The 27,550-nt window shown below is 41.2% G+C and overlaps 1 protein-coding gene across 3 annotated transcripts; it reads left to right on the forward strand.

Moving 5' to 3' along the window:
• On the forward strand, window positions 1-27,408 carry arf1 (ADP-ribosylation factor 1). 3 transcript variants are annotated; one of them, XM_072570055.1, is made up of 5 exons: window positions 1-166; window positions 9,433-9,620; window positions 13,282-13,392; window positions 16,935-17,059; window positions 25,746-27,408. In XM_072570055.1, the coding sequence occupies exons 2-5, from the start codon at window positions 9,473-9,475 to the stop codon at window positions 25,905-25,907; spliced, it is 546 nt and encodes a 181-aa protein (XP_072426156.1). In that variant the 5' UTR covers window positions 1-166; window positions 9,433-9,472; the 3' UTR covers window positions 25,908-27,408. The 3 variants fall into 3 exon arrangements, with proteins under 3 accessions (XP_072426156.1, XP_072426155.1, XP_072426157.1); XM_072570054.1 differs by having other exon boundaries at window positions 121-377; XM_072570056.1 differs by having other exon boundaries at window positions 137-215.
• Window positions 27,409-27,550: the final 142 nt, after the last annotated feature.

Genomic DNA, 27,550 nt, shown 5'->3' on the forward strand with positions numbered 1-27,550 from the left:
TCGTGTGATACGAGGTAGGGAGGGACAGAGGGGTGTGTTCCTGCTCGCCATTGGATGACCTCAGCTCGTCGTTCTCCTTCCTTCATCCCCTTGACGTGGCGCAAAGGAACGGAGAGGGGGGGGTCCCGAAAGCTCCAGCGAGCCGTGTCCGCCATCTTAAGGCGAGGTGAGGACCCGAACGCAAAGTGAAACGAAATGTCCAGGATCGGTTGATGGTTAAGTAGCGGTTGGGTGTCCTTTCCATTGAGAGAACTAACGGGGTAGGGAACAAAAAAAAGAGGAAGGCACCAGCGACGCAGGTGGAGGAACAAACCATTATCAAAAGAGAGAGAGAGAGAGAGAGGAAAAATCGTGTGACGGTTCGGCCCAGGTGCAATGTACGAACCGTTAGTTTATGGATTCGGCTGTAATTGTTGGCTGGGGCCGCTCTTCTTAATGTTGACCGGCAATTTGTCAAATCTCTATCTCCTTACTCCCGTCCCCATCAATTCCTCTTTGTGCTTTTCCGTACTGGAGCCGATATTTACTATTTCGGTGGGGGCATGTTTTTTTGCCGCCATTTTGAGTTAGCGAACTGGCAGATGGGCTGCAAAATGTTAATTCACCTTAGAATTCGCCATTTGGCAATTCATCATGAATTGTAATCCATTCGATGGGGAAATAAATGTTTCTTTAGTGTGGTACTAACCTAATAATCGGATGTTGCTGTCGAAACTCAGCGGATCTGGTAGTGTCCGTGAAAAGAGAGGGGCAGTCAATGTCTCAAGTCTCAATTCTGATTTATCAGAATTGTGCGGCAAAATTCAGCAGTGGCGGAAAAAAAGTCACGCCAAACTCGAAACGCTTTTTTTTTTTCTCCCCGCTGCTACCAGTCCTGGATTTTTGCAGCAATTGTTGTGATGCATGATTTTCAGTGTGCACGGTACTTTAGTTTTCGGTTAGTTTGTACCTTCCCATTCAATGCTAATATGGAGACCTATAATTTCTAGACCTGCAAAAAGCTTTCATGTTATGCGTCTTTGAACGGCTGGTTGCGTTTTATTTTAAAAATAACTTACTTGTTCCCTTTTCCTGATTCACTATTTATCGAATATTCGTCCTGTGTGCTAACAACTTGGAGAGTTTCTATCTACATCTGCGCTTGGAGCAAAACGTGCCATAGGTGTAATTACAAGCCCCTGTCAGTGGTGGTGCTACTACGCCTTTACTAGGTGTGGGTGTAGTCAGTAACAGTTAACTTGGATAGCTTCCATTGTAAATAACGGACTTTACAATGGAAACACAAACCAGAGTGTCAAAACGTAATGGGTAATGTAATGATTTGAAACGCATTACTTGACTTGGGAAGATCGAACAATTTCGATAGCTACCTTCAAAATGTTAAAAATGACAACACCATCCTGTAGTCCAACAAGTTTGTTCGGAAGCACTAGCTTTTGGGGCGCTGCTCCTCCTTCAGATGGCTGTCCACAACCACCTGATGGAGTGGCACTCTGGAAACTCAGATGTACAGCATGGAAAAGACCCGTCAGTCCTTCCAAATAAACCTGGAGTTGTGATTTTTAACTTTGTTGCCCCCAGTCCAATGCCAGCACCTCCATTATCTTTCTCAAAAAGGAGTTAAATGTATATTTGGGGAAATACTTGCAGGGCTATGGTAAAGTAATTAGGACATTGAATTGTTCAGATAATCTTGATCCTTTTATAGATACTAATTGTGGTTTTTTTTGTGCTTTAAGATTGCATGGATGTATGGGCTAAATTATTTCTACAGTCCCAGTCCAATTATCACCACTTGTTTAATGTGACACTACGCTAGCTCAACGTAGGCCTTACCAATAAAGATCTGTTTAAAGAACTGAAATTTGTATAATCTCTGACAACTTCAGGGTGCTACATAACACTCCTTAGAACTGTGAAGAGTTCTGGCAGACAGTTTGTGCATGGCAACTTCCCACAAACAGCAATGAAATGATACTGGCCTGTCTGGAGATTTTGGGTGAGGAATAAGTAGTGGGAAAATTATCCTCTTCAAAAGGTGCCATAGGATCTTAAGACATTTTTTTTCACTTTTGAAATCATAAGTTTTGGGTTTTTTTCTTGATACTCTGTGAAAGACTTTTCTTTGGCTAACTTTTTGTTATGGGTTAGTATGATTATAACTATTATGATTTGAAGTAATATTGATATCGACTGTAGGGTGAATTGTCTCTAGATTGTGCTGTGGTGCCCAATCCAAATATTTGCATGGTGAAGTGGTTCATTGACAAATCTTGTAACCCTGCAAATGATCAGAGTTTTGAGAGATTATATGCCCCTGTTTTTAATTAAATACAAAAACCTGCTGCCTTAATAGGGTAAGAGCATTTAGTTGTAACTTTCATGAAGTTTCATTAGTTTGTATTTCTTTTAGCTGAATCTTTTTCACTTATCACTTAGTACAGGGTGTAGTTCCTCTGCCTGATAATGGGACTTCAGAAATTTTTGAGAATATTGTTTGGCAAGGTATAGAATATAACAGCATGATAGCAACACTTAAGAGGCATTTAGACACATGAAATAGAAGGATATAAACTAATGTGTAGGCAGATGGAATTAGTTTTCAATGGCATTGTAGCCGGCGCATGCATGGTGGATCGAAAGGGCACTTCCTGTCTTTTACTGTTCTGTTTGAAACTTCTAGTATAAAAGCAGAAATGGTGACTATTCCTTTGGTAAATTCATAACTCGCATTTGTGAATAAGGTGTCCCATAATGAGCAGTTTTGTTTATTTGATTTCCTGATTTACACAATGATTACAGTATTCAGAATTGATTTTGTTAGGTTATCTGTTCATATTAGATGTCCTTGTTGAGTCTCCTATCTTAATTATAAATCATGCAAGTGGATACTTGATTTTCTAGTTTTGAAAACTAAATATTAAGAGCTGGAACAATTGTGTTCTTCAACTTTGAATTATTGTCAATATCAATCTCCTTGTCCCGTTTGGTCAAATGACTGAACAGGTTCTAAATCTTGAGTATCATTGTAATGGCTTTGAAAAGTCCCTCTGTGGTCCTCAATCACAACATAATCAATAACCCTCAACCTCTGAGTGAGTGGGAAGGGAAGAACAAAAATGAACATTATTTTCACCTGAAGATTGAAAGCTTTAGTCTGAATGTTTGTTTGTTTTTTCTCTTCCCCAACTTGAGTATTGTTTGGCATCATCATTAAATTATTAATAGCTTTCAGGTAAGTATCAATTGTATAAATGTATAAGTTCGATTTCTTATTATAGCTGCAATGGTAGATGCCAGGATTGCAAGATATTGACTGCACCCTTGTACTAGGTGTTTAGGAATTTACTTCGTTAGTCATCTAGCAGGACCTGTGACCCATCTTGGCAATCACCCACCTCACTAATACTGCAAGAAAACAGTTAAAAATAGACGCTACATTATCTACACAGTTTACTATTGGAACATCAGTATTGCAGAAATATTGTTTCTTGTGCTGTGCAATACAGTTCAGGCTAACTCCAAAACTGTGGGGGAAGGAGGAGGGTTTTTGGTCAAGGGAGTAGGTGAAAGTAGTTAATTGTGTGCTTGTCTGAGTTGATGAAATAAAACAAGTCTGCCTTAATCTGTTTCACAGACGACTGTGTAATCATTGTGCATGTATTCCAGTCCTTTTTTTTTTAAATGTAATTCACTTAGTTCAGTATAACAAAAATTATTTGAACTGGTACACTGGTTTGAATCCACACCTCTGGCTCAGGTGAGTACTGCTACTAACACTCTCGGTGGCACAGTGGTTAGCACTGCTGCCTCACAGCGCCAGGGACCCGGGTTCAATTCCCGACTCAGGCGACTGACTGTGTGGAGTTTACACGTTCTCCCCGTGTCTGCGTGGGTTTCCTCCGGGTGCTCCGGTTTCCTCCCACAGTCCAAAGATGTGCAGGTCAGGTGAATTTGCCATGCTAAATTGCCCGTAGTGTTAGGTAAAGGGGTAAATGTAGGGGAATGGGTGGGTTGCGCTTCGGTGGGTGGGTGTGGACTTGTTGGGCCGAAGGGCCTGTTTCCACACTGTAAGTAATCTAATCTAATTTATTTGTATAAGACAGTTGTGCCTGTTTGGGGGGGGGGGGGGGGGAAATAGTTTGTCTTGACAATTTGCAAATGATTGAAATTTGTGAATGCTGTATTGCAGTCTTTCTGTCATAGAAATGGTAATGTTTCTTGATCAGAAGCAAGCCATTTGTCTTTTGCTGAAGACATTTTGCTAAAGATTCAAGCTAACTCTAACTCTGATTTTCTTTTCACATCTTTATATTTGAAACATTATTAGAAACCAAATTGCTTTATCTGCATTCATTCTTAGTATTAAGTTTAAATGCCCAAATAAGTCTGTCCAAACATTGGAAAAGTTACATTAAATCTTAAATGAAATGATTCTAGTACTTCAAGTTTCTCCATGACTGTTTTCCACCCTGACATGTCATGCTTCTGTGCTGTATTGTACGTACTGAATACAGCAAGCTATTGAGAATTGTACCAGAACTCTTCACTCTTGCCAAATCAATTCTCTGTACAAAATTATTCATGTACACTAAATTCTTGAACATAAAACTCCATCTGCTTAAACTATGTAGAATTGAATTTTTTGCATCTGGTCACTCATGCTCTTTGTTTTTGACATTGAAAAGCTAAGTCTATTCCTTGTTTTTTTCCATCCAAGATCTTCAGTCTTACACTTAAATGCCTTATGTCCATGCAAGTTGATCTATACCTTTCACCAAGTTCCTCAGTCATCTTCAGACCTGCTACCTGTTTGAAGTTTGTCCTGTTTAATGCAGTGATAGTTTCACACAACAAGGGTATTCTCAGTATGAAAATGAAACTTCATCTCCATAAGGAATGTGTCTTGATCAGTCTTAGCGTCATAGCTGCATGTGGATGGTTAAAGTTTTTTTTCTCTTCTAATAATATCCCCAGCATTATACTTTTATCTGCTGCTTACAATGTATGGATTCTATCCCATAGTTAAGTTGAAATAAGAGTTCAGATTCCACTTGTTACATTCTGGCAACTACGGAGGACCAATATAATGTCTCTTGTCTAATCAAGTCAATAATTTATCCTAAATTCCAGGATCTTCAGCATTAAACTACAGTTTTTTTAGGGACTCTAACAGATACCTTCTACTACACTAGGATTACTTCAAATTTTACTTTATCTCTGTGAAAGACAGTTCTCTGCCATCTCATTTCAAGGTTTGCCATGTATTTCGTTTTATTTCTCAACCATTTGTCTTAAAGCTTTATACAATAAATCCTTTAGCACTGCACAGCATTCCTGTCCTGAAAGTGGATTTTACCAGTCCTGTATAAACTAAGCCATACCTCCTTTTTAGTTTATTTTAAAGTTGCAGTTACAAGATAATTGTTTTTCCAGTCCTGACTCCTTTTCTTGAATATTCAATATTTTCTGCATCTCTTCTAGCATATTTTGATCTTTTCTGGGTTTCTATTTTGTCGGCTAAGCTTTCTGCTATTCAGCAACTGTCAATCTTGTTCCACTGTTAGTCTAAAACTTAGTTTTCACTGCCCTTGCTACATTAGTTTAAATCCCAACCTAATTTATTGTCTCCATGATCTTGGCTTGATAGTCAAAGCTTTCACTCCGGTATTACTTTTGTACTCCTACTTAGTTGAAGTAAGAATTCTTCGCGAATGCACCAGCTCCACAGCCTTATGTTGTCCTTCCCATTCTACAACATGCTTTCCATGACTGAAGCACAGGAAAGAGATTGCAATTCGAAGTTTTGTTTAATTTCCAACCTTCCTTATGGAAGACTCTGTACTACTTTCTGCGTTGATTTATTTTCTCTTTAGAAAACTTCAGCTTTAACTTCGTCTAAATTAAGGTGACAAAATACCATTTGAGATTCCTGGTTGTCTTCACATCTGTTATTTATTCTAATATTAATCTTTCCTATCCTTAGGAGTGTGAGAAATTAGCTTAAACTTTCTCCACTGCTTCACTAATCACCTAAATGTACTGTATTTGGTGACAATTTTATATCCTTTTTAAAGAAAAATATATCGTACAGTGTGAATTTTGTGACACTTAATGCCTTAAGGTTGGTGCTTAAGGACTGTTTACTTTAGCTTCTGCTCCAAATGAAATGTTATGTTGCTGATGTGCACCAACTGTCTCATTTGCTGGCTTTGATACTCGAATGTCTCACTTCATGCAGCAATGGTGGAGCACATCCAGCCCTCACCTGGACTAGCAGTTTGAAAGAACTATCAAATTAGTCACACTCTTTCCCCCTACAGTGTGTGGTGTCCAGTGATAGAAGTACCTTGAATGCGGAGATTATTTTCTCTTTGAAGATTGAAGTTGTCACTACTGCTTCTGTGTGAATGTTACTCTTCTGAGCAAGCCAGATTGGAATGTCTTGCTGTATGGACAATTGTTTGCATATGTGAAGGGTGCTAATTTCTGAACAGTCATCAGTGAACATTCTTACTTGACCATGGGATGGAAGGAACTAATTGAAGCAACTGAAGCCCTGGACCCATCCCTGAGTAACCACTGCAGTGATATCTGGCCTCAATATCTGCAAATGTGTTCATTTTAGGCTTGACAGCAAACTGGAGATTTTTCCCTGATCTCATTGACTTTGTGAGGCTTCTTTGCACACTGTTGCTCTGATGTCAAATGCACTTAATGTGGCCTTGCCTCTTAAATTCCACTTTTTTATAGCCTCTGACCAAAAAAAATCTAGAACTCAGGGACCCTGATGGAACTCAAACTGAGCATCACCAAATTATTGCAATGTATATGCCACTTGGTAGCATTGTTGTGGATGTTTTCATCACTAGGTAGATGGAAATATTATTTGGCCAGATTTTGATTTGTGCACCTGAACAGTTTTCATTGTTAGGTGCCAGAGTTGTCTGTTCTGGAACACTTGACTAGACACAATATATTTGTTCCCATCCCAACACTGCGGTATTTTAAAGTCTCTTGTTACAATGACCTGTTTAAGTGATTCATCTTAGCTTGGTCAATTTCTCAATCACTTTTATTGCAGCAAATAAATTATTGGAGAAATGTACGCATTGTTGTAAAGTCTCTCAACAAGGCTGAGGGTGATCTTTTAATAGAGATTTACAAAATCATGAGGGGCATGGATAAGGTGAATAGTCAAGTCTTTTCCCCAAGGTCCAAAGCTAGTGTGTATGTTTATGGGAAAAGATTTAAAGGGGAGCTGAGGGGCAAGTTTTTTTTTCATGCAAAAGGTGGTGTGAGACTAGAACGAGCTACAAGAGGTGATGGAGGATATAATCATAATAATTAAAATCTATCTGGATGGGTACATGAATAGCAAGGGATTTTAAGAGGTGTATATGGACCAAATGCTGCAAAATTGCACAAGATCAGTTTAGGTTGGTGTGGACAAGTTGGATCAAAGGATCTGTTTCTATGCTGTATAACCCTGACTCTGTAACCAAGGCCTTTTTAACTTTTTGCACAGTCTTGTACTAGAACTGAACTTCAGGAGATTAGTACAATTTTAAACTCCTAGTATATTGTTGCATCAGTGAATATTTTATTCGGCTCTGTGGATCTTTTTCAAATGCTCCACCAGTGAATCTAAATGGGCTGTTGGATTGAAGCATTGTGTTGCCACTCCACTTCAAATGGAGTATGCAATATTTTGAATTTTTCAGAAGAAAATTTAATGTAACTGCAAAGTTTTGCTTCATAGACTGAAAGCTATGCCATGTTTAATGGTACTCCTTAATTAGAGTTAAAGCAGTAATTTGCATTTGTAAAACTTCTAACGGTTTCAGCTACTGAGACGAGGTGCTAATGAAAGGAAGCATTCTGAAGGTTGAAGTTGGTGTTTTTTGAGTTTGCAGAGTAATTGCCAGTTGAGGAAATTGTATTAACAAGACATTTGGCTCCTGAAGGTGACTTTTTCTCAGGTATCCTCCCACGGTCAAAAGATGTGCAGGTTAGGTGAATTGGTTATGCTAAATTGCCTGTAGAGTTAGGTGCATTAATTAGGTGGGGAACGGGTCTGGGTGGGTTACTCTTCAGAGGGTCGCTGTAGGGAATCTAATCTAAACAAATGGGGAAAAGGATAAAGATAAAGCAAATATAAAAATTTGATAGGTGTAATGGTGGAGTTTTTTTAAAACTGAGTTTAAAAATGGAGAGTTGTGACCAAGAAGGATTGAAAGATGGTAGAAACTTTAAATTCCCAATATATTGGACTGAGGCTATTTCGATCAGGATAGGTTGGTTTGGTGACTTGCAAATTAACTGCAGGGAAATTTCTGTACGTTGTCCCCTCAGTGCTACATCTAAGAGAATACCGCTTGCATATGAAATTGAGACATCAGCAGTTTATTTAGAAATCAGCAGTGTGTTGGTTTTTTGGGCTTAAACTCAACACTTTTTTTTCTGCAACACTGCAGGGAAAAAATCAAGGTAGAAAGCATTTTCCGTAGAAAGTAATGGTATAAAGTTAGAGGTCACAGTAAAGTGCTACAATATCCACACTAGTAATGTTTGTTTAAACAGTGAGGAAATAACAGGTATCAATGGAGTTATAGGGTACCTCTGCCATTCTGAGAGTCTCCTCCTTTCACTTTCAATTGTAGCCAAACATTGATGTTCTGTTTCCTCTGCTCTGTCTCTCCTGTTGGTTTTTTTTTGTGCACTGACCTGGTTTGAGTTGAAAAGCTGAGCTTATTTTGTAGCTTTTTATCTTTTTAAAAATGTTTTGATTCTGCTTGTGAATTATCAGTAGTAACTGATGTTAGAAAGGCTTTCCCCAAGCTTATGAAATTTGAGGAGAAATTAGCAATATATGTCTCTAGGATCTAGGCCACTTTTTTTTTTAAAATAGTGCTATGATACCCTTTCACAAGTCTGTAACAGTACACTTTGTCATTACTCTTATTACCATTGTCAGGCTTATTGTGACCTCTAAGACCAAAACTTTTAACTTCTAGTTCCAAGTTGACAATAGCATCTCAGAATTTGTTAAAAGCTGTACTGTCACAGTAATAAAAGATATTGGCTAAATGTTTGTTTTTGTCGGGAGCTCTTAATTCTAATTACAAAAGGTATATTTATTACCTCATGACCCACAGTTGTGTCCAGCTTCCTTTTTTTTTTACCCCAACTGAAGTAAATGGGGTTTTGTAGCACAATCTCTTTACAATCAGCTAACTTCATACCATTCTGGGATCTTAAACCATGTCAGATGCGACTTACTACTGAGTACTTGCGTCATGGATTTTAGTTCTTAATAGGGTAACGTGGCTCTGCCCATGATAACTGCAGATTTTCAGTTTCGTTTGCAACTTGATCTTCTCTGAATCTTGTCTCCTGTATTTGCCTGATGCATTTTTTTATCTTCAACAGATTTGTTATTAATCCTTGAGTCAAACCAGAAGCTTTCGCCATGGGGTTATCACTTCCTACATTCCTCAAAAATATTATTGGAAAAAAGGAAATGCGTATTCTCATGGTGGGTCTAGATGCAGCTGGAAAGACCACCATTTTGTACAAACTGAAATTGGGTGAAATTGTAACCACTATTCCCACTATAGGTAAGTGAACTTGTTTTTAACTTAGTCAAATTCGTAGATATGTACAGCATGGAAACAGATCCTTCTGTCTAACTCGTCCATGCTGACTAGATATCCCAAACCAATCTAGTCCCATCTGCCAGCACCTGGCCCATATATCTCCAACCCCTGTCCAGCACTAAAGGGTCTCTTTCAATGCTGTACATCTCCATGACTCCATACCCTTCGCAATTTTATAAATCTCTAAAAGATCACCCCTCAGCCTCTGCTCTAGAGAAAACCGCCCCAGTCTATTCAACTTCTCCCTAGAGCTCAAATTCTTCAACCCTGGCAACATCCTTGTAAATCTTTTCTGAACCCTTTCAAGTTTCACAACATCTTTCCGATAGGAAGGAGACCAGCATTGCACGCAATATTCCAACAGTGGCCTAACTAATGTCCTGTACAGCCGCAACATGACCTCCCAACTCCTGTACTCAATACTCTGACCAATAAAGGAAAGCATACCAAATGCCGCCTTCACTATCTACCTGAGACTCCACTTTCAAGGAGCTATGAACCTGCACTCCAAGGTCTTTGTCCAGCAACGCTCACTAGGACCTTACCATTGAGTGTATAAGCCCTGCTAAGATTTGCTTTCCCAAAATGCAGCACCTCTCATTTATCTGAATTAAACTCCATCAGTCACTTCTCAGCCCGTTGGCCCATCTGATCAAGATCCCGCTGTAATCTGAGGTAACCTTTTGCTGTTCACTAGACTCCAATATTGGTGTTATCTGCAAACTTACTAACTACCTTTTTTTTATGCTCACGTTCAAATCACTTATATAAATGATGAAAAGTGGACCCAGCACCACTGGTCACAGGCCTCCAGTCTGAAAAAAATACCTTCCACCACCACTACCCTCTGTCGTCTAACTTTAAGCCAATTCTGTATCCAAATGGCTAGTTCTCCCTGTATTCCATGAGAGCTCACCAGTCCCCCGTGGGAAACCTTGTCAAATGCCTTACTGAAGTCCACATAGATCACATCCATCGGTCTGCTCTCATCAATCTTCATTGTTACTTCAAAAACCTCAATCAAGTTTGTGAGACATGATTTCCCATGCACAAAGCCATGTTGGCTATCCATAATCAGTCCTTGCCTTTCTAAATACATGTACATCCTGTCCCTCAGGATTTCCTCCAATAACCTGCTTACCACTGTCAGACTCACTGGTCTGTAGGTCCTGGCTTGTCCTTACCACCTTTCGTAAATAGCAATATCACATTAGCCAACCTCCAGCACCTCACCTGTGACTATTGATGATACAAATATTTCAGCAAGGGGCCCAGAAATCACTTCCCTAATTTCCTGCAGAGTTCTGGGGTACAGCTGATCAGGTCCTGGGGAATTTATCCATGTGTTTCAAGACATCCAGCACTTCCTCCTCTGTAAATTGACATATTTCAAGATGTTGCCATCTATTTCTCTACATTCTGTATCTTCATGCCCTTTTTCCACAGTAAACACTGATGCAAAATGCCCATTTAGTATCTCCTGCGGCTCCACACAAAGGCCACCTTGCTGATCTTTGCGGGGCCCTATTCTCTCCCTAGTTACTCTTTTTTTGTCCTTAATGTATCTGTAAAAACTGTTTGGATTCTCCTTGCTTTGCAGATAGTTATCTCGTGTCCCCTTTTTGCCCTCCTGATTTCCCTTAATATACTCCTACTGCCTTTATACTCTAAGGATTCAGTTGATCTAGCTTGTCGATACCTGACATATGCTTCGTTCTTTTTTTTTTTTAAACCAAACCATTAATTTCTTTCGTCATCCAGCATTCCCTACACCTACCAGCCTTTCCTTTCACCCTAACAAATATACTTTCTCTAGACTCGTTATCTCATTTCTGAAAGCTTCCTATTTTACATCTTCTGGATTAGTGGTGCTGGAAGAGCACAGCAGTTCAGGCAGCATCCAAGTAGCTTCGAAATCGACGTTTCGGGCAAAAGCCCTTCATCAGGAATAGCTGTCCATTTACATGCGTACATCTGCCTCCAATCAGCTTTTGAAAGTTCTTGCCTAATGTCAAAATTAGCCTTCCTCCAGTATAGAACTTCAACTTTTTTAGATCTGGTCTATCCTTTTCCATTACTGTTTTAAAAGTAATAGAATTATGGTTGCTGGGCCCAAAATGCTCCCTCACTATACCTCAGTCACTTGCCCTGCCTTATTTCCTAAGAGTAGGTACATCCACCTACTGACATCAGAAAGTTTTCATGTACACACTTAACAAATTCCTCTCCATCTAAACACTTAACACTATGGTAGTAGGTTATTTTGAAACTTTATGCATGTGAAATGATGGTAGAGAAATTTGGGACTGTGCAAGATGGGACAAAACAGCAATACTGTTTTTAATAAAATGAAAATAATTATTATGCGTGGTTCTGAAGTGTGCAACCTTTACTAGCTTAGAAAAATACTTTGTGCTATCAGATGACAATTTTTTGGCTTGATGGCTTCAGAAAGTATATAAGCTCGGCTTCAAATTGACATTCTGCTTTTAACGAAGTCTTGAATATCATCTTGAGTAATGGGCTCATTTGTGGGATATGAGGAGGAAGTAGTTGCCCCTGATAGCTTAAGTGATTCTGGAAGGTCATGCTTGGAAAATTTTCCAACCCCAAAAAAAAAGCAGGAGAAATTCTGGTTTTGCAGCATTTATGGAGAGAAAGAGTTCCAGTTGGACTATACAACTGGAGGCTGGAATATGATTTTTGTATGTTGACAAAAGTGGAATAGGGGAGTAGAATAAATGAGGCTACATTTTCAATATCCCCCAAGATACTGCTACTAAATGCATTGTCCCTCTCCCACTCTGCATTCCGTAGGGACTGTTCCCTTGATGCTCTGATCTATTCTCTTTCACCATTCCTGACACATCCCCTCTCAGCACCTTCCCACTGCAATTACAGAAAATGTAATGCTTGTGCACTTACCACCTGCCTCTTTGCTGTCCAAAACCCCAAATGCTTCTTAGTGGTGAAGCACTAGTTTACTGTACTAGCAATCTAGCCTGTTATTTGTTGCTCCCAATGAACTTGACTCTACATTTTTGAGACCAAACAAAGACTGGGTAGTTGCTTTGAGGAACACCTGCACTTTATCCATAAGAATGACCCGGTCTTTCCATTTACTTGCTGTTTCAAGATACTATTTTTGCTGACCTAACATTTGTTTCTTGGGCTGCTGCTTCACTGCCTTCAGGAGTCAACATTGAGTTCCAACAACTTTTGAGTATTCACACTGTCTTCCAATTTGATTTTTCTTCCTGTCCTTGTACCTTCTGGTTTTGTTGAGAGCAAAGTATTTCTGATTTTAGTCATGTTCCATTAACACCTATTTAGCATGTGTTCCAACTCTACTACCATGAGTACACTTTTTTTTGTTGTCTATGGGTTTGCTCACTGTTTGTACCACTAGCGGTTGCTCCTCAGCCTTTGTTAAAACATTAATTTTCCAGCCTGCTGCTTTTCCAGTATTGGACTTGACATTAACTTTGTTTCCCTTTCAGCAGATGCTGCCTGGTCTGTTAAATTTCTCCAGAACTTTGTTTTTATTTCCGATCCCCAGAATCTGCAGTAGTTTGCTGCTTTTCAAGTGTACAATGATTTGTGTAATATTCTGTTTTCCTAGGCTTCAACGTAGAAACTGTGGAATACAAAAACATTAGTTTTACAGTGTGGGATGTGGGTGGACAGGATAAGATCCGTCCACTTTGGCGCCACTACTTTCAGAATACACAAGGTACGTGCAGTTCGTGTTACTTTAGTTTTGATCTACTGATTTATCTTTTGGAGAGAGCCTAAATATTGAACATTCTCCAATATTTTCCACACTGATTGTCCAATTCATGCAAAGCTGTCGGAGACAGTCTAATCTTGTGGTTGTGGGCTTCATAATTATGGTTGCATGCCACTTCCTTTTAACCTCTTGAGAAACTGCACAGCTCCCAACCATAGGCCAACAGGACCACAATTTCCCGCAAGAGGAACTGAACAAATGTATTATCTAATTCAGTATTTTTCTTTTCTCTCGTTTTGTAATGAAGGCATTACTGGCATTTTGACTATTGCCTGTTGTCCTTGATCTGATTTGGTTCTCCTGGGGGTGGCACACTGGCTCAGTGGTTAGCACTGCTGCCTCTCAGCATCAGGAACCCAGGTTCGATTCCACCCTCTGGTGACTGTGTGGAGTTTGCACATTCTCCCTGTGTCTGCGTGGGTTTCCTCCGGGTGCTCCGGTGCAGGTTAGGTGAATTGGCCATGCTAAATTGCCGTAGTGTTAGGTGCATTAGTCAGGGGTGAACATAGGGGAATGGGTCTGGGTGGGTTGCTCTTTGGAGGGTCGGTGTGGACTTGTCGGGCTGGAGGGCCTGTTCCCACACTGCAGGGAATCTAATCGTTTCAGAGGACATTTAAGAGTCAGTTACACTACTGGGGCCTAAGGGGACATGTAGACCAGATCAGATGAGGACAAAGCTTGTTTTGCAAAAGCATGTTAGTGAACCATCTGGGTTTTATCACCCCTGGTAATGGCAATTAATCGAGGTTCCTCTGCAGAGACTATCTGAACATGATGGGCAGGCACTTTCATTCAAGTAATTGATTATTTGGTAAATTGATTAAATGCCTTTACTCTGGGGCTTGGTGTTTTCTGTTAAGTCCTGTCCCCGTTCAGTAGACCAGGCAGCAGCACAGTGTGTCCCCTGTCCAACACTGACCCCTGCCTGCCACCAAACCCCCCCCCCCCCCCCTCTGGCAGCTGGACTGGACATCAACAACAAAAAACACTTTTTTTTTTTACTGCAACCGTTTGACAGGTTCCACCTCTGCCCTGTACAGGGCAATGTTGGAGAGATTCTGGAGGTGGGGTTTAGGGTACACCCCCTGTGTAGAACTCCAGGTAAAGTAGAGCGAGAGGGTGGACAGTCCATTTGGAGATGGTCCTGGACTGATGGGAGCCCAGGTACCGTTCTCGGCAGCATTTCAGGAAGCAGAGTTCTCTCTTAAGCAATGTAAACAAAAGATGCGATCAGTGTTAGAAACATTATATCGGGACATGTTTCCATCGGGACCTCTATCTTTAGTCCAGTATTTGGATAATCAAGGTTCCTCTGTATTGGGTAGCTTTGAATTCTATATTTTATTGAATTTGCATGTCACCATTTACCATGATGCTGTCACCTTCCCAAGCTTGCAATGAGTCAGAAACTTAATCCTTGTGACATTACCTTGCAAACCTGTGACCGTTGCCTCATCAAAGACAAAGGTTGCAGATGCATGGCTTCATCATGATCTGCAAGTTCCCTATTGAGGCACGTGCAATCCTGACTAGATTTTCACTGGATCAAAATCCTGGAATTTCCTTCCTAACAGCACTACATCTGTAGAGATGCACTGCTGCAGTGCAACAGTGTGGCTCGCCACCACATAATTAACCACGATAAAAGCCTTGCCAGTGATCGCATGTAATGTTCACAAACAGTTCTGATTGGCAAGCAGTAGCTTTCACTGCTTCTAGTAATTTCCACCTCGCAGAACAATGAGTAGCTTAGCCTTCAAAGGGTTATGCCTCTTTTGTTTTGTTTTTCCTTTTTTCCTCAGGATGGAGTTTCCTTGGGCATTATGTTGCATTAAAATATCACACCCAGATCAGTTGAGGTGAGTTGGGTCCAAGGAGTGGTTCTCCATAACCTGTCCCAACTGATTTTTAATCCCATTTAATTAAGATTTTTGCTAGAGAAATGCAGGCAGTGGTAGAGACTGGTATCTTCACATTTTAACCTATCCATCGTTTGGGTATATGGTGATGCTGACCCATTAAGATGCCACTTTCAGTACCATTTGAGGAATTTGTATTGCCATTTCTTCACTCACTCCCTGGGTCTGAATCCCTCCCAAATTGTGTACCTACAAAAATGAGTGGTTCAACAAGGAAGTTTACCAACACCTTTTCAAAGGTAACTAGGAATGTGCAGTAAATGCTGGCTCAACCAGTGAAATCACTTTCAGTGAATTAACAAAAAAATAACTAGAGCTCCTACCGTAAGCTGACTTAGTGCTACAACACTGGCATCAGCCTGGCAGAATGGAAACAACCAGTTATGTCCTGTCCATGAATAGGACACATCCAGTCTCTCCAGTTTCTGCCCCATATTTTCACTTGCTTTGGCAAATTAGCCAAGTAGCACTTGTTTACAATTTCATGTGTTATGGGCTTTGCTCATAAGATCAGCATTTGCCCAACTTCAGTTGCCCTTAAACTGAGTGGTTTGCTAGGTGATTGAAAGAAGTGGTTAAAAATTGATCACGTTGCTGTGGGTGTGGACAAAACTGGGTAATATAGTGTTGATCTAATGACTAAGTTCTTGTTCCACCCTGACTACTAGACACTTGTCTTCGTTACAATCTTTTTCCAAACCTGCTCAAAATATCTTTGATTTCCCGAATTGGGTGCCCATTTGAAAAGGGTGCCCATTTTATGGTGTGGCATCAAGGAACCCTAGCAAAATGGACATTGAGAAGCAGAATTGTCACATCTACTCCTAAGAAAGATGGATGTGGTTGTTGGTCACTAATCAGTGTCAGGAGATTATTGCAGTGTTCCTGAGGATAGTGTCCTTGACTTTACCAACTTCTAGGATCATAAGTGGAGATATCTACAGATGATGGCATGTTCACTGCATGCAAAGTACAGTGAAGCAATCTTTGGTGATATGCAGCAAGGCATGACAGCACACTCCCTCTGCTGAAATGTATAAGATGCACTGCAGAACTGCGTAGACAAAGATGCCAAACCAGTTAAGAGCTCCTTTTCCCTTTGACATTCGGTGGCTTTGCCATCAATACTTGGGAATAAGATGGTTAAACATTGATCAGAAACTGAACTGGACTAGTCAGAAATACTGTTGCAAAGTAAGTTGTCTTCAAGAGCACCTTCCAAATCTGTGGCCCATACCACTTAGAAAGATGAGGGGAGCAGATGTATGGGAACACCACCTGCAAGATCCCCTCCAAACCATTCTTCATTCTGACGTGAAACTATTGTTACCTCATGTTTCAGGGCCGAAACCGTGACCCCCCTCTGTAATATATGTATCTACACCTGAGGTGTACATTGGTTAAAAAGGGCAGCGTACTATCTTCTCATCAGGGGCAATTAGTGATGAAACATGCTCAGTTTGCTGCTCCCATGTTCTTTTGCAAATTAACAATTTCTTGTGCCATCACAAGAGGGCAGATGGGATGAGAAACCACCTTGCTGATTAACATTTGCTTGTATTCCAGGTTTGATTTTTGTGGTTGACAGTAACGACAGGGAGAGAGTGAATGAAGCTAAAGAAGAGTTGTTGAGAATGCTATCTGAAGATGAGCTACGAGATGCTGTGTTGTTACTTTTTGCAAACAAACAGGTAAATTCCAGACTGGAAAGAACAGTCAACACCGAAAACTTGACATTCTGGTTAGTGTTGAATGGAGCCGACTCTTGTTGCTTTGCTGCACAACCTGTGTAAACTTAGTTGTAAGATTTAGTACATTTATTTTGGTTTGAGTATGAAAGCTAGTGTTCTCCTGTATCAAATTGAATTAGATGATATATTAAATGGTCAAGTGTTTCAAATTCTGATTGCTAAGCTGACATGGTACCATTTGATTCTAATGTTGCTGCTTACATTAAGTTTGTTTACATCTTAACTGCTGGAATGCAGTTAATGTTTTGCATTTATATGGCATGACTTAGCTACTGAGTGCCTTTTTGTTAAACTTTCCTCTTCACTGCCATGTTTCGATGGGCCTGGATTTGAATGGTTAGGAAAGAAATTGCAGGGATCCTAGCAAAGGGTATTTGTATCATCGACAACCAAAGGTGAGGTGCTGGAGGACTGCAGGGTGGCTAATGTAGTGCCTTTATTTGAGAGGCTGTAAGGAGAAGCTTGAACTGCAGACCTGAGTCTGACATCAGTGGTGGGTATATTGTTGGAAGAGATTCTGAAAGAGGATTAACATGCATTTAGAGAGGCAAGGTTTGATTAGGATAGTCAGTGTGGTTTATTTTGTGGAAGACAGTGTCTTACAAACTTGAGTTTTTTGAGGACATAACCAAAATCATGGAGGAAAGAGCAGTAGACTTTGTCTCTGTGAACTTTAGTAAAACATTTGACAAGTTTTTTGCATGGTAGGTTATCAGTAAGATTAGATTACATGGAATTCAGAGACCATACCACATTAGGAGGGCCAAATAGCCTAACTTGTCTGCTCTGCCATTCAATCATTGTTTCTCAATCCCATTCTCCTCGTAACCCTTGATCCCCCTTGACAATAAAGAATCTATCTTAAATGTACTGTGACCTGGCTGAAGAATTTTCGCCTTATCTGTTCTAAAGGGTCTTCCCTTTTAGTCTAAGGCTGTGCCCTCAGGTCCCAGTTTCCTACCAGCAGAAACATCCTCTCAATATCTGTTCAAAGTTTCAAGTAGACCCCCCCCCTCCAAAAAATCCTTCTAGACTCTATCGCGTATAGTCCCAGAGTCCTGAAACATCTATCATATGTTAAGCTGCTCATTCCTGGGACCATTTTGGTGAACCACCTCTGATTTATGGGGCCCAAAATTCTCATTATAAATGTGTAGTCTGACCAGAATTTGTATAAAGCCTCAGGAGAACATCCTGCTTTCTTATTCTCTAGTCCTAGCGAAATAAATGCCAGCGTTTGTATTTGCTTTCCTAACTACTGACTCAACTTGGAGTTTAGTCCAGGATTCTCTTAAGATAAACTTGCAAGTTCCTTTGCACTTCAGACTTCTGAATTTTCTTCCTGTTTTTAAAAAAATAGTTCATGCATCTATTACTAATACTTCACTTTCCCACATCTTATTCCATCTGCCAATTTGCCCATTTTCCAAACCTGTCTGAATCCTTCTGCTGCTGCCTCAATATTACCTGTCGATCTATCGAGAATGTCCTCAGATCCGTCATGTCAATCACCTATGTCTAAATAAAACGTTGTGGTCCAAACACCTAGTCACCAGCTGTCATCCTCAGAGGGACCCTCTAATCCCCACTCTCCACCAGTTAGCTAACCTTTCCGAGCTAGTACCTTGCATCTAATCCTATGACCTCCTACCTTGCTCAGCAGCCTCCTGTGCAGCACCTTGTCAAAGGCCTTCAGGAAGTCTGGATCGATAACATCCATTGGCTCTCCTTGGTCTGACTTGCTCGTTACCACCTCCAGAGTTTTAACAGATTTTAGGCATGATGACGTCCCCTTGATGAAACTATGCTGACTTTGTCCTATTTTACTATGCACTTTGAAGTATTCAGAAATCTTATCCTTCACAATGGACTGCAAGATCTTATCAACAATAGGTCAGGCTAATCTGCCAGTAACTTCCTGCTGCCTTCCCTCTTTAAATGGGGTTACATTAGCAATTTTCCAGCCCTCTGGGACCCTCCCTGACTCCAGTGATTCCTGAGAGATCACCACTAATGCCTCCACTGTCTCTTCAGCTATCTCCTTCAGAATTCTGGGGAGTAGTTCACCTGGTCAGTGACTTTTTTTTTAAATCCATCCTCCGACCTTTTTGGTTTTCGAACACAACCTTCTCCTTGGTGATGGAGAAACTGAGGACTGCAGATGCTGGAGATCAGAGTCTTGTGTGGTGCTAGAAAAGCACAGCCAGTTAGGCAGCATCTGAGGAGCAGGAGAATCAACACTTCAGGCATAAGCCCTCCATCAGGAATGAGGGTTGTGGGTTGGGGCTGACACAAATGGGTGGGGGATGGGGTTGGGGAGAGGCAGCTGGGAAAGTGACAGGTGGATGAAGGTGAGGGAGAAGGTGATAGGTCAGAAAGGGCAGTGATGGATGGGTCCAGAGGGTGGGGCTGGAGGCTTTGGGGAGGGGAAGTGAAGCTATTGAAATCCACATTGATCCCATGTAGTGGCAGGATGAGGTGTTCCTCCTCCAGGTATCGGGTGGTTACAGTTTGGTAGAGGGGACCTAGGACCTGCACAGCCTTGACGGAGGGGGAGTTGAAGTGTTCAGCCACGGGGAGACAGGATGCTGCCTTGCAGATCGTTTCAGAGAACATCTCTGGGACACCTGCACCCGCCAATTCCACTGCCCTGTGGCTGAACACTTCAACTCCCCCTCTCACTCTGTCAAGGACGTGCAGGTCCTGGGCTACCTTGAGACCCTGCAATCACACGGGATAAATGTGGATTTCAACAGCTTCCTCATTTCCCATCCCAGTCCCAAGCCTCCATCCCGGCCCTGCTCTCCAGACCCATCCATTTACTGCCCTGTCTGACCTATTTTTTTTTTTTTCTTATGTCTGTCGTTTTCCCAGCTGCTTCTCCCCAACGCCCCCACCACCCCCTCCCATTTCTCTTATTCCTGATGAAGGTTTATGCCCAAAATGTTTCTCCTCAGATTCTGCCTGACCGGCTGTGCTTTTCCAGTCCCACGTTCTTCTTGTTAATGGCCATCATACTCCCCTTTTGTCCTGACTTTCTTGAAGTTTTGGTATATTATTCATGTTTGTCACTGTGAAGACTGACATAAGAACATAACTAGGAGCAGGAATAGGTTGTCCAGCCCTTCGAGCCTGCTATGCCACTCAATAAGATCATGGCTAATCTTGTGGAGTCCGTTCCACTTAACCACACTTTCACCATTTCTTACTTTTTTGAAAAATAAAGGAATTATCTACCTTTAGCTTTAAAACTGAAGTAACATCTACTTCCCTGCGCAAGGAATTCCATAGGTCAACAACACTCTGGGTGAGGAACTTCCTTCTTGGTTCAGTTATAAACCTGCTTCCTCTAATCCTTGAGGGCGTGCCCTCTTGTCTTAGTTTCACCTACAAGTGGAATCATCCTAACTATATTTGTTTTAACTTTTTTCCCTTCATAATTTTTGTTTCTACAAGATCTCCCTCATCTCCTACCTGCTGCTACCCCCCCCCCCCCCCCCACTGTTCTGAATTGCAATGAATATAATCCCAGTCTACTCAGCCTCCTTATAAGCCAACCGCCTCCTGTGCCAGTATATCCCTTAAGGAGACCAAAACTGCACATAGTACTCCAGGTGTGGCCTCACCAGCACTTTCTACAGCTGCTTTTAAACTCAACCGCTTTAGCAGTGAAGGACAAAATTTCCATTTGCCTCCCCAATTACTTGTACCTGTAGACCAACCTTCTGTGATTCATGCACAAGGACACCCAGGTCCCTCTGCAATCAGCATGCCGCAACTTTTTACCATCCAAGTAATCTATTTTGCTGTTACTCCTACCAAATCGTATGACTTCACATTTACTAACATTGTATTCCATCTGCCAGACCTTTGCCCACTGATTCAATGTATCTATGTTCCTCTGCGAAGTTTCACAGTCCTCTGCACGCTTTGCTCTGCCACTCACCTTGGTGTCATTGGCAAATTTTGATACTACGTGTGGTCCCAAACTCCCAATCATCCATACAAACTACAAATAATTGTGGTCCCAACACTGATCCCTGATGCACACTACTAGTCACTGATTGCCAGCCAGAATAGCACTCATTTATCCCCACTGTTTGCTTTGTCAGGCAACAAATCCTCTATCCACACTAATACTCTACCCCTAACACTGTATCATTATCTTATGCAGCAGCATCCTGTCAAAGGCATTTTGGCAATCTAGGTACACCCCATCCACTGGTCATTGTCCACCTTGCTTAAAATGTCTTCATAGAATTCAAAAAGACTTGTGACCTGCACTTCATGAACCCATGCTGTGTCTGTACAGTTGGATAATTTCTTTAGAGATGCCCTGCTATTTCTTGACAGACTCTAGTATCTACCCCACTGCATAAGTTAAGCTCACTGGCTTATAATTCCCCATCTTTTGTCTACTTTTTCCCTTTTGAAACAGTGGTGTCACATTTGCTATTTTCCAGACTGCCCTAAAGTCCAGCAAATTTTGGAAAATTACCACCAGTCCACCTGCTATTTCTCCTGTCATCTCTTTCAGTACCCTGGGATACATTCCATCAGGGCCAGGAGACTTATCTATCCTTGGCTCCATTAGCTTACCCAACACTAGCACTTGCGTTTGTTTCCAGGTCATCACCTACCTTCGCCTCTTTGTCACTTACTAGCAGGTTATTAGTCTCCTCCACTTTTAAGACCAATGCAAAGTACCTGTTCGATGCCTCAGCCATTTCATCATCTCCCATAACTAACTGCCCCTTCTCATCCTCTAAAGGACCAACATTTACTTTAGCCACTCTTTTAGTTTTATAGAAGTTCTTGCTATCTGTCTTTATTCTGTGCTAGTTTTTTCTGTCTATCTTATTTTGCGTTATACCTCATTGGGAACACTAAAGGCTAACAGATACATGTTCTAGATTCGTTTTTGGCCACTTCATATGCCTTCTCTTCCACTTTGATAGCCTGTCGTATTTCCTTTTGACACCCATGGTAGATTACCCTTCCTCTTACGGTCCTTCCTTCTCATCAGAATACACTTGTGCCAAGCAGTTTGAAACATTTGTCAAGCACTGCTCGTCAACTGTTGCACCATAAAGTCTCTGCTTCCAGTCTACTTTAGGCAGGTCCTCCCTCATTCTGTCATAGTCCCCCTTACTCAAGCACAGGACCCTGGTACTGGATTTTATCTTCACACTATCCAGCTGTATTTTAAATTCATCCATACTGTGATCACTCATTCCAAGAGGATCCCTGACTGAGGTCACTAATTATCCCTGGTCTCATTACATCGGACCAGATCTAGGGCAGCTTGCTCCCTCGGTTGTTCCATTATGTGCTGTTTGAGAAAACTATTACTGGCTATGCTCAACAAACTCCTCCTCAAGGCTACCCTAACCGAGCAGGTTTGACCAATCTACATGCAGATTAAAATTCCCCATGATAATAGCTGTACTTTTTTTTTGCAGGCATTAGTTATTTCCTTGTTTATTGCCTGCCCCAGTGTTATGTTATTTGGCGACCTGTAGACTACACCTATCAATGACCTTTTTCTTCTTGGAATTGCTCATTTCCACCCAAATGGATTTGACCCTGCACTCCATAGAACCTGTATCATGTCTCCGCACCGTCCTGATGTCATCTGTGAATATCAGAGCTACACCACCTCCCTTGCATTCTTGTCTGTCCTTCCAAATAGACTGGTACCCCTGGATATTTAATTCCCAGTCATGACCATTTTCTGCATGTCTCTGTAATGGCTACAAAATCACTTGTTCATGATGATTTGTCATTAACTCACCAACCTTGTTAAGAATCTTATGAGCATTCTGGTAAAGTGCCTTTTATGTTAGCTTTTTTACTGTCACGGTTCACAACATCTTATTTCCTGAATTATTCTTTTTTTTTTTGCTTCTTTCATAGTCTGCCTTGAACTTACCCTCCTGCATACATGCTAATTGCTGGTAACCCTTTTTTTCGTTTGTCACCATAGTTCCTGTTGCCCACCTCCCGCCCCACCCCCCGGACTCGCAGGTTTATCACTCAAACACTGGTTCCAGATTGAGACCATCTCCACCTAACCATCGGTACAGATTCCCCCACCCTCAGACCCAGTTCCAAAACTGATACTAATTCCCCATGAAATGGAACCTCTCTTTCCCACATCACTCCATTAGCTATGTATTTACTTTCCTAATTTTCTTGTTCCTAAGCCAATTTGCATGTAGCACAGGTAGTAATCCAGAGATGATAACCCTTGAGGGCCTGTTCTTTAGTTTTGTTCCTAGTACTCAATCCCCAAACAGGTCCTCCCTCCTATGTTGTTAGTCCCAACTTGGACCACAACTGGATCATCCAGCATCCTTTCAAGCCAGTCAGAGATCTCCTGCATCCTGGCACTGGGCAAGCAACACCATGCAGGACTCCCAATCCGGCTTGCAAACAATACTATCTGTCCTCCTAATTGAATCCCTAAAACTACCACACTTTTTTTTTTGCTCTGTCCTCTTGAATGGCCTTTTGCACCATTGTGCCATGGATAGTTGGCTCATCCTCCCCACAGCCCTTTTCCTCATGCACACAGGTAGCAAGAATCTCCTACCTATTGGATATGGTCAAAAGGGGAGTGTCCTCTACTCCTGAACTTAGGATCCCCCTACCTGCCACACTTGCAAGCACCCCCTGATCGCTAATTGAATTTGAATTACTTAATGTACCAGATGTGACTGCCTCCTGAAACAGTGTCCAGGTAACTTGGGCCTGATGAAGGGCTTTTGCCTGAAATGTCAATTTTCCTGCTCCTGTGCTGTTGCCTGACCTGTGCTTTCCAACACTACTCTAATCTGCAGTACCCACTTTTGCCTAATCTCTATCTAGTTAATAAATACAAGCTTGAGTTACATAATTGTTTTCCTATGGTCTTTATCGATTAATAGAGAAAAATACTTTGGTTTTTAAAAAAAATCGACTTACCTTATCAACCCACCTTTTGGGTTAGAGAAAGAGAGCAGGTGGGAGACGCTACACATGTAGTGTCTCTGGTTCAGCTGCTGCCCAAATATATTGCTGTGAGCCCCTGGTTGCTCACCTTCCTGACAGCCTCCTGCTCAATGCTCCTGTGCTTCCTTCTGCTGGAACAACCATGGCAAGTCCTGATGCTTGAGGTGAGTTTTTAAATTTTTTTCTTTTGCTCACCTTCCTGATGACCGCCTCCTACCGCAAAGTACTTATTCAGTTCCTTGGCCTTCATTCTCCACTGCTTCTCCCACGTCATCTCCCAGTAGTCCCACTTTCAACCTTTGCCTTCCTTTTGCCCTTCATATCTAAAGAAGCTTGTAATCTTCCTTTTTAGATTACTGGCTAAGTTGCATATTTGATCTTCTCTCTTTGCTAAATTGGACATAAAATTGACTTGACAGTAGGAGAGGTGGTGATTTCTCAAACTGGAGGCCTGTAACCAGCAGTGTTCCTTGGGGATTGGTGCTTTTATATGGACTGTTCTATTACTGCTAGATTGCAATCTGGGGACCCAGGTTCGAATCCCACCATGGCACACGGTGTAATTTGAACTCTTAAAATCTGGAAATAAGTCTTCTGGTGACTGAATTCACTGGTTGGGAAAAAAAATCTGGTTCACTAATGTCCTTCAGGGAATCCTTACCTGCTCTAGTCTGAGACTGCTAACTCTCAGGAAGGTGGTTGACTCTTAACTGCCCTCTGGGCAATAAATGCTGGCTTGGCCAGCAACACCCTCTCCCTGAGTGAATCTTAAAATATATATTAAAGGATAAGATTTTAGACAAGGTTAGTAAGCTTGAGGATGACCCCAAAATTGATCGACAGTGAAGCAGTTTAAAGTACAAAGGGATCTTAATAAATTGAGCCAATAGGCTAAGGGTGGCAGATGAGTTTAACTGGTATAAATGTAAGCTATTGCATTTTGATAAAACAAACAAGGACTTGTACAGTTTACAGTAGGGCCCTGGATAGTGTTGAACAAAGACCCAGGGGTCAAGTAGATGGTGCTTTGAAAGTTGTCACAGGAAGACACGTTGGTTAAGAATGTGCTTGGCACACTTGCCTTCAGGCCAATGATTATATCAGAGGAATCCCAACATTCTATCATCTGCCTGTGTCATTTGGATAATCGGGGTGAGTATTTTGTCAGATGATCGCGTTCCTCTAATTTATACAGCATGTTGGTGTGGCTACTTTTTGGGGTACTGTGTGTATGGTTCTGGTCAGCCTCTTATAGGAAGGATATTATATTGGAGATGGTTCAAACCCTCTAGTCCTGCAACATCCTCAAATTTTTTCTGAACAATCGAGGTAGATTGGCATTTTTTTCACTGGAGCATAGGATGTTGAGGAGTGACTTTTTTTTAGATAATGTGAATTTTGTTGGGGGAGAGATGGCATATTTTAAGGTGAGGGAAGCAAGATTTAAAAGGGGTAGAACATATGTGGAATAGTTCATGTACAGTTAAATTGAAAAGATTTTGGATAGGTATTTGAATAGAAAGAAGATTATGGGCTGACCTTTATTGACATGGGCAAGTCTGATCAAGGGATCAGTTTCCATGCTATATGACTGAATCTTGGATCCAATTCTACATATTTTTTTTTCCTCCAGGATCTGCCTAATGCAATGAATGCTGCAGAGATCACAGATAAACTAGGTCTGCATCAACTCCGTCATAGGACCTGGTTCATCCAGGCAACCTGTGCAACCAGTGGAGACGGCCTGTATGAAGGACTGGACTGGCTATCCAGCCAGCTCAAAAGCAACAAATAATTTTTTCCCCCCCCTTCCTCCTTCCCCTTCCTGCCTGTCCCTTCTCCTTCCTGCTTCATAATGTAGTGTGGCAAACTGCTACTTTGTGGTTTTGGGTGCCAGGAATCTGCTTCATTACATCCAATCACGAACTATAACATACTGTATGGGTGAGAAGTGCAGACATGAAAGGAAATATGCAGTTTCTTATTTAAAATGTGTATATATCGTCCCTTTTTGTAATGAGGCAGCTTCTTGCTACTCCTATGCAATATTTACCCTCATGGTTGTTCTTTGTTTTTCCTTCTTTTTGAAGGTTTAAACTGATGTGTAAAACTGATGTGTAAATATTAAGTGTAGGAAAGGGATATACAAATAGACTAAAGTGGGAGGTGTTTGTATGCACCGAAGAGTGCAACACACTGCAAAGTATGTTAGCAGATTTCATTTGTTAACTCTGGAACAAGGTTCCAAGGTGTGGGGTATGGCTTTTTGATGGAGGGAGGGAAGCTTGCATGTGACTTTCTGACTTGTTTTCCTCCTTGCCCGGATTTTGGGAGCGAAGGACTGATTTTTCTCAATTCTAACATACGGTTTTGAAGTGATTTTATGGATTCCAGTTCTCTTGCACTGTCCTGTGAGTTATTCTCAACGGTTGCAAAAGTATCCCTTTCCTAGACCTATGCAGGCTGGATTTGAAATCAGAATAAAATATTCTAACCCACTTTTCTGCCTTCTGAATAATTTGAAGTCCAATTTTCAAATCGTTTAATTTAAAATGAGTAAATACTGGTTAGTTATTTGATAGTGAAATGCTGGAGGTTCATATGAATTACAGGCCACAACTCATGAAAGCAAAATTAATTTTATCAGGGAAGAGGGAGTCAGTAACTGTGGCAACAATTCTTAAACTATTGAAGTGAAAAGACACAATTAGCCTGAAGTGTCTAATTGATAACTTGTTTGAATTGAGTTGTGCTGACTCTTCTCCTGCCTTGTGGCTCACCTCTGAGTAACAATAAACTGACCACAGCATGCTTGGCACCATTGGGTCAGATGAAGAGCTTTTTGGCTTTTGTTAGCTTGTTCCTTGGCTAGTGTATACCAGATAGCAATGTCCAGTGAATGCACCTAAATCTCTTTCCCCACCTTCTGTTTTGTTAGTGTGTTGAAGTTACATCTGAGTCATTCCATTTTTGGTGTTTGAGCAAAGACCTGTTTCCATCAATTCCTGTTCCTTTTCCCTCGTGCTGTAGCACTGGAGTTCAAGGCAAGACCCAGCCACCTGATACATGAATACTGCAAGGACCTGGTTTGCCAGCAGTTTTTTTTTTTCCTATCGTTACCTTAGTTAAGGCTGAGAAGTGTGGACAGTAATACCTGGGTCTGATCAGGTTGGGATATTGCTGTGAAGTTAATCCTTTCATTACATACACTACTAATCAAATGTTTTGTATACTTGTTTCAATTTATTTTGAGCACTGTAATTAAAGCTGTTAGAATAAAATCTAAGATTCCTTAATTTTTGCTCCTGCACTTGCCTAGCATTATTTTAAAATGCAGTGAGATACTTACAAATTTTAAATACTACACAAGTGGGAAAGATATACAGAAAATCTTAATTTCTTTAACTGTACACTATTTAAAGAAAAGTTCACCTGGGC

Source organism: Chiloscyllium punctatum, chromosome 5 (genome assembly GCF_047496795.1).
Source record: "Chiloscyllium punctatum isolate Juve2018m chromosome 5, sChiPun1.3, whole genome shotgun sequence".
Taxonomy (NCBI): domain Eukaryota; kingdom Metazoa; phylum Chordata; class Chondrichthyes; order Orectolobiformes; family Hemiscylliidae; genus Chiloscyllium; species Chiloscyllium punctatum.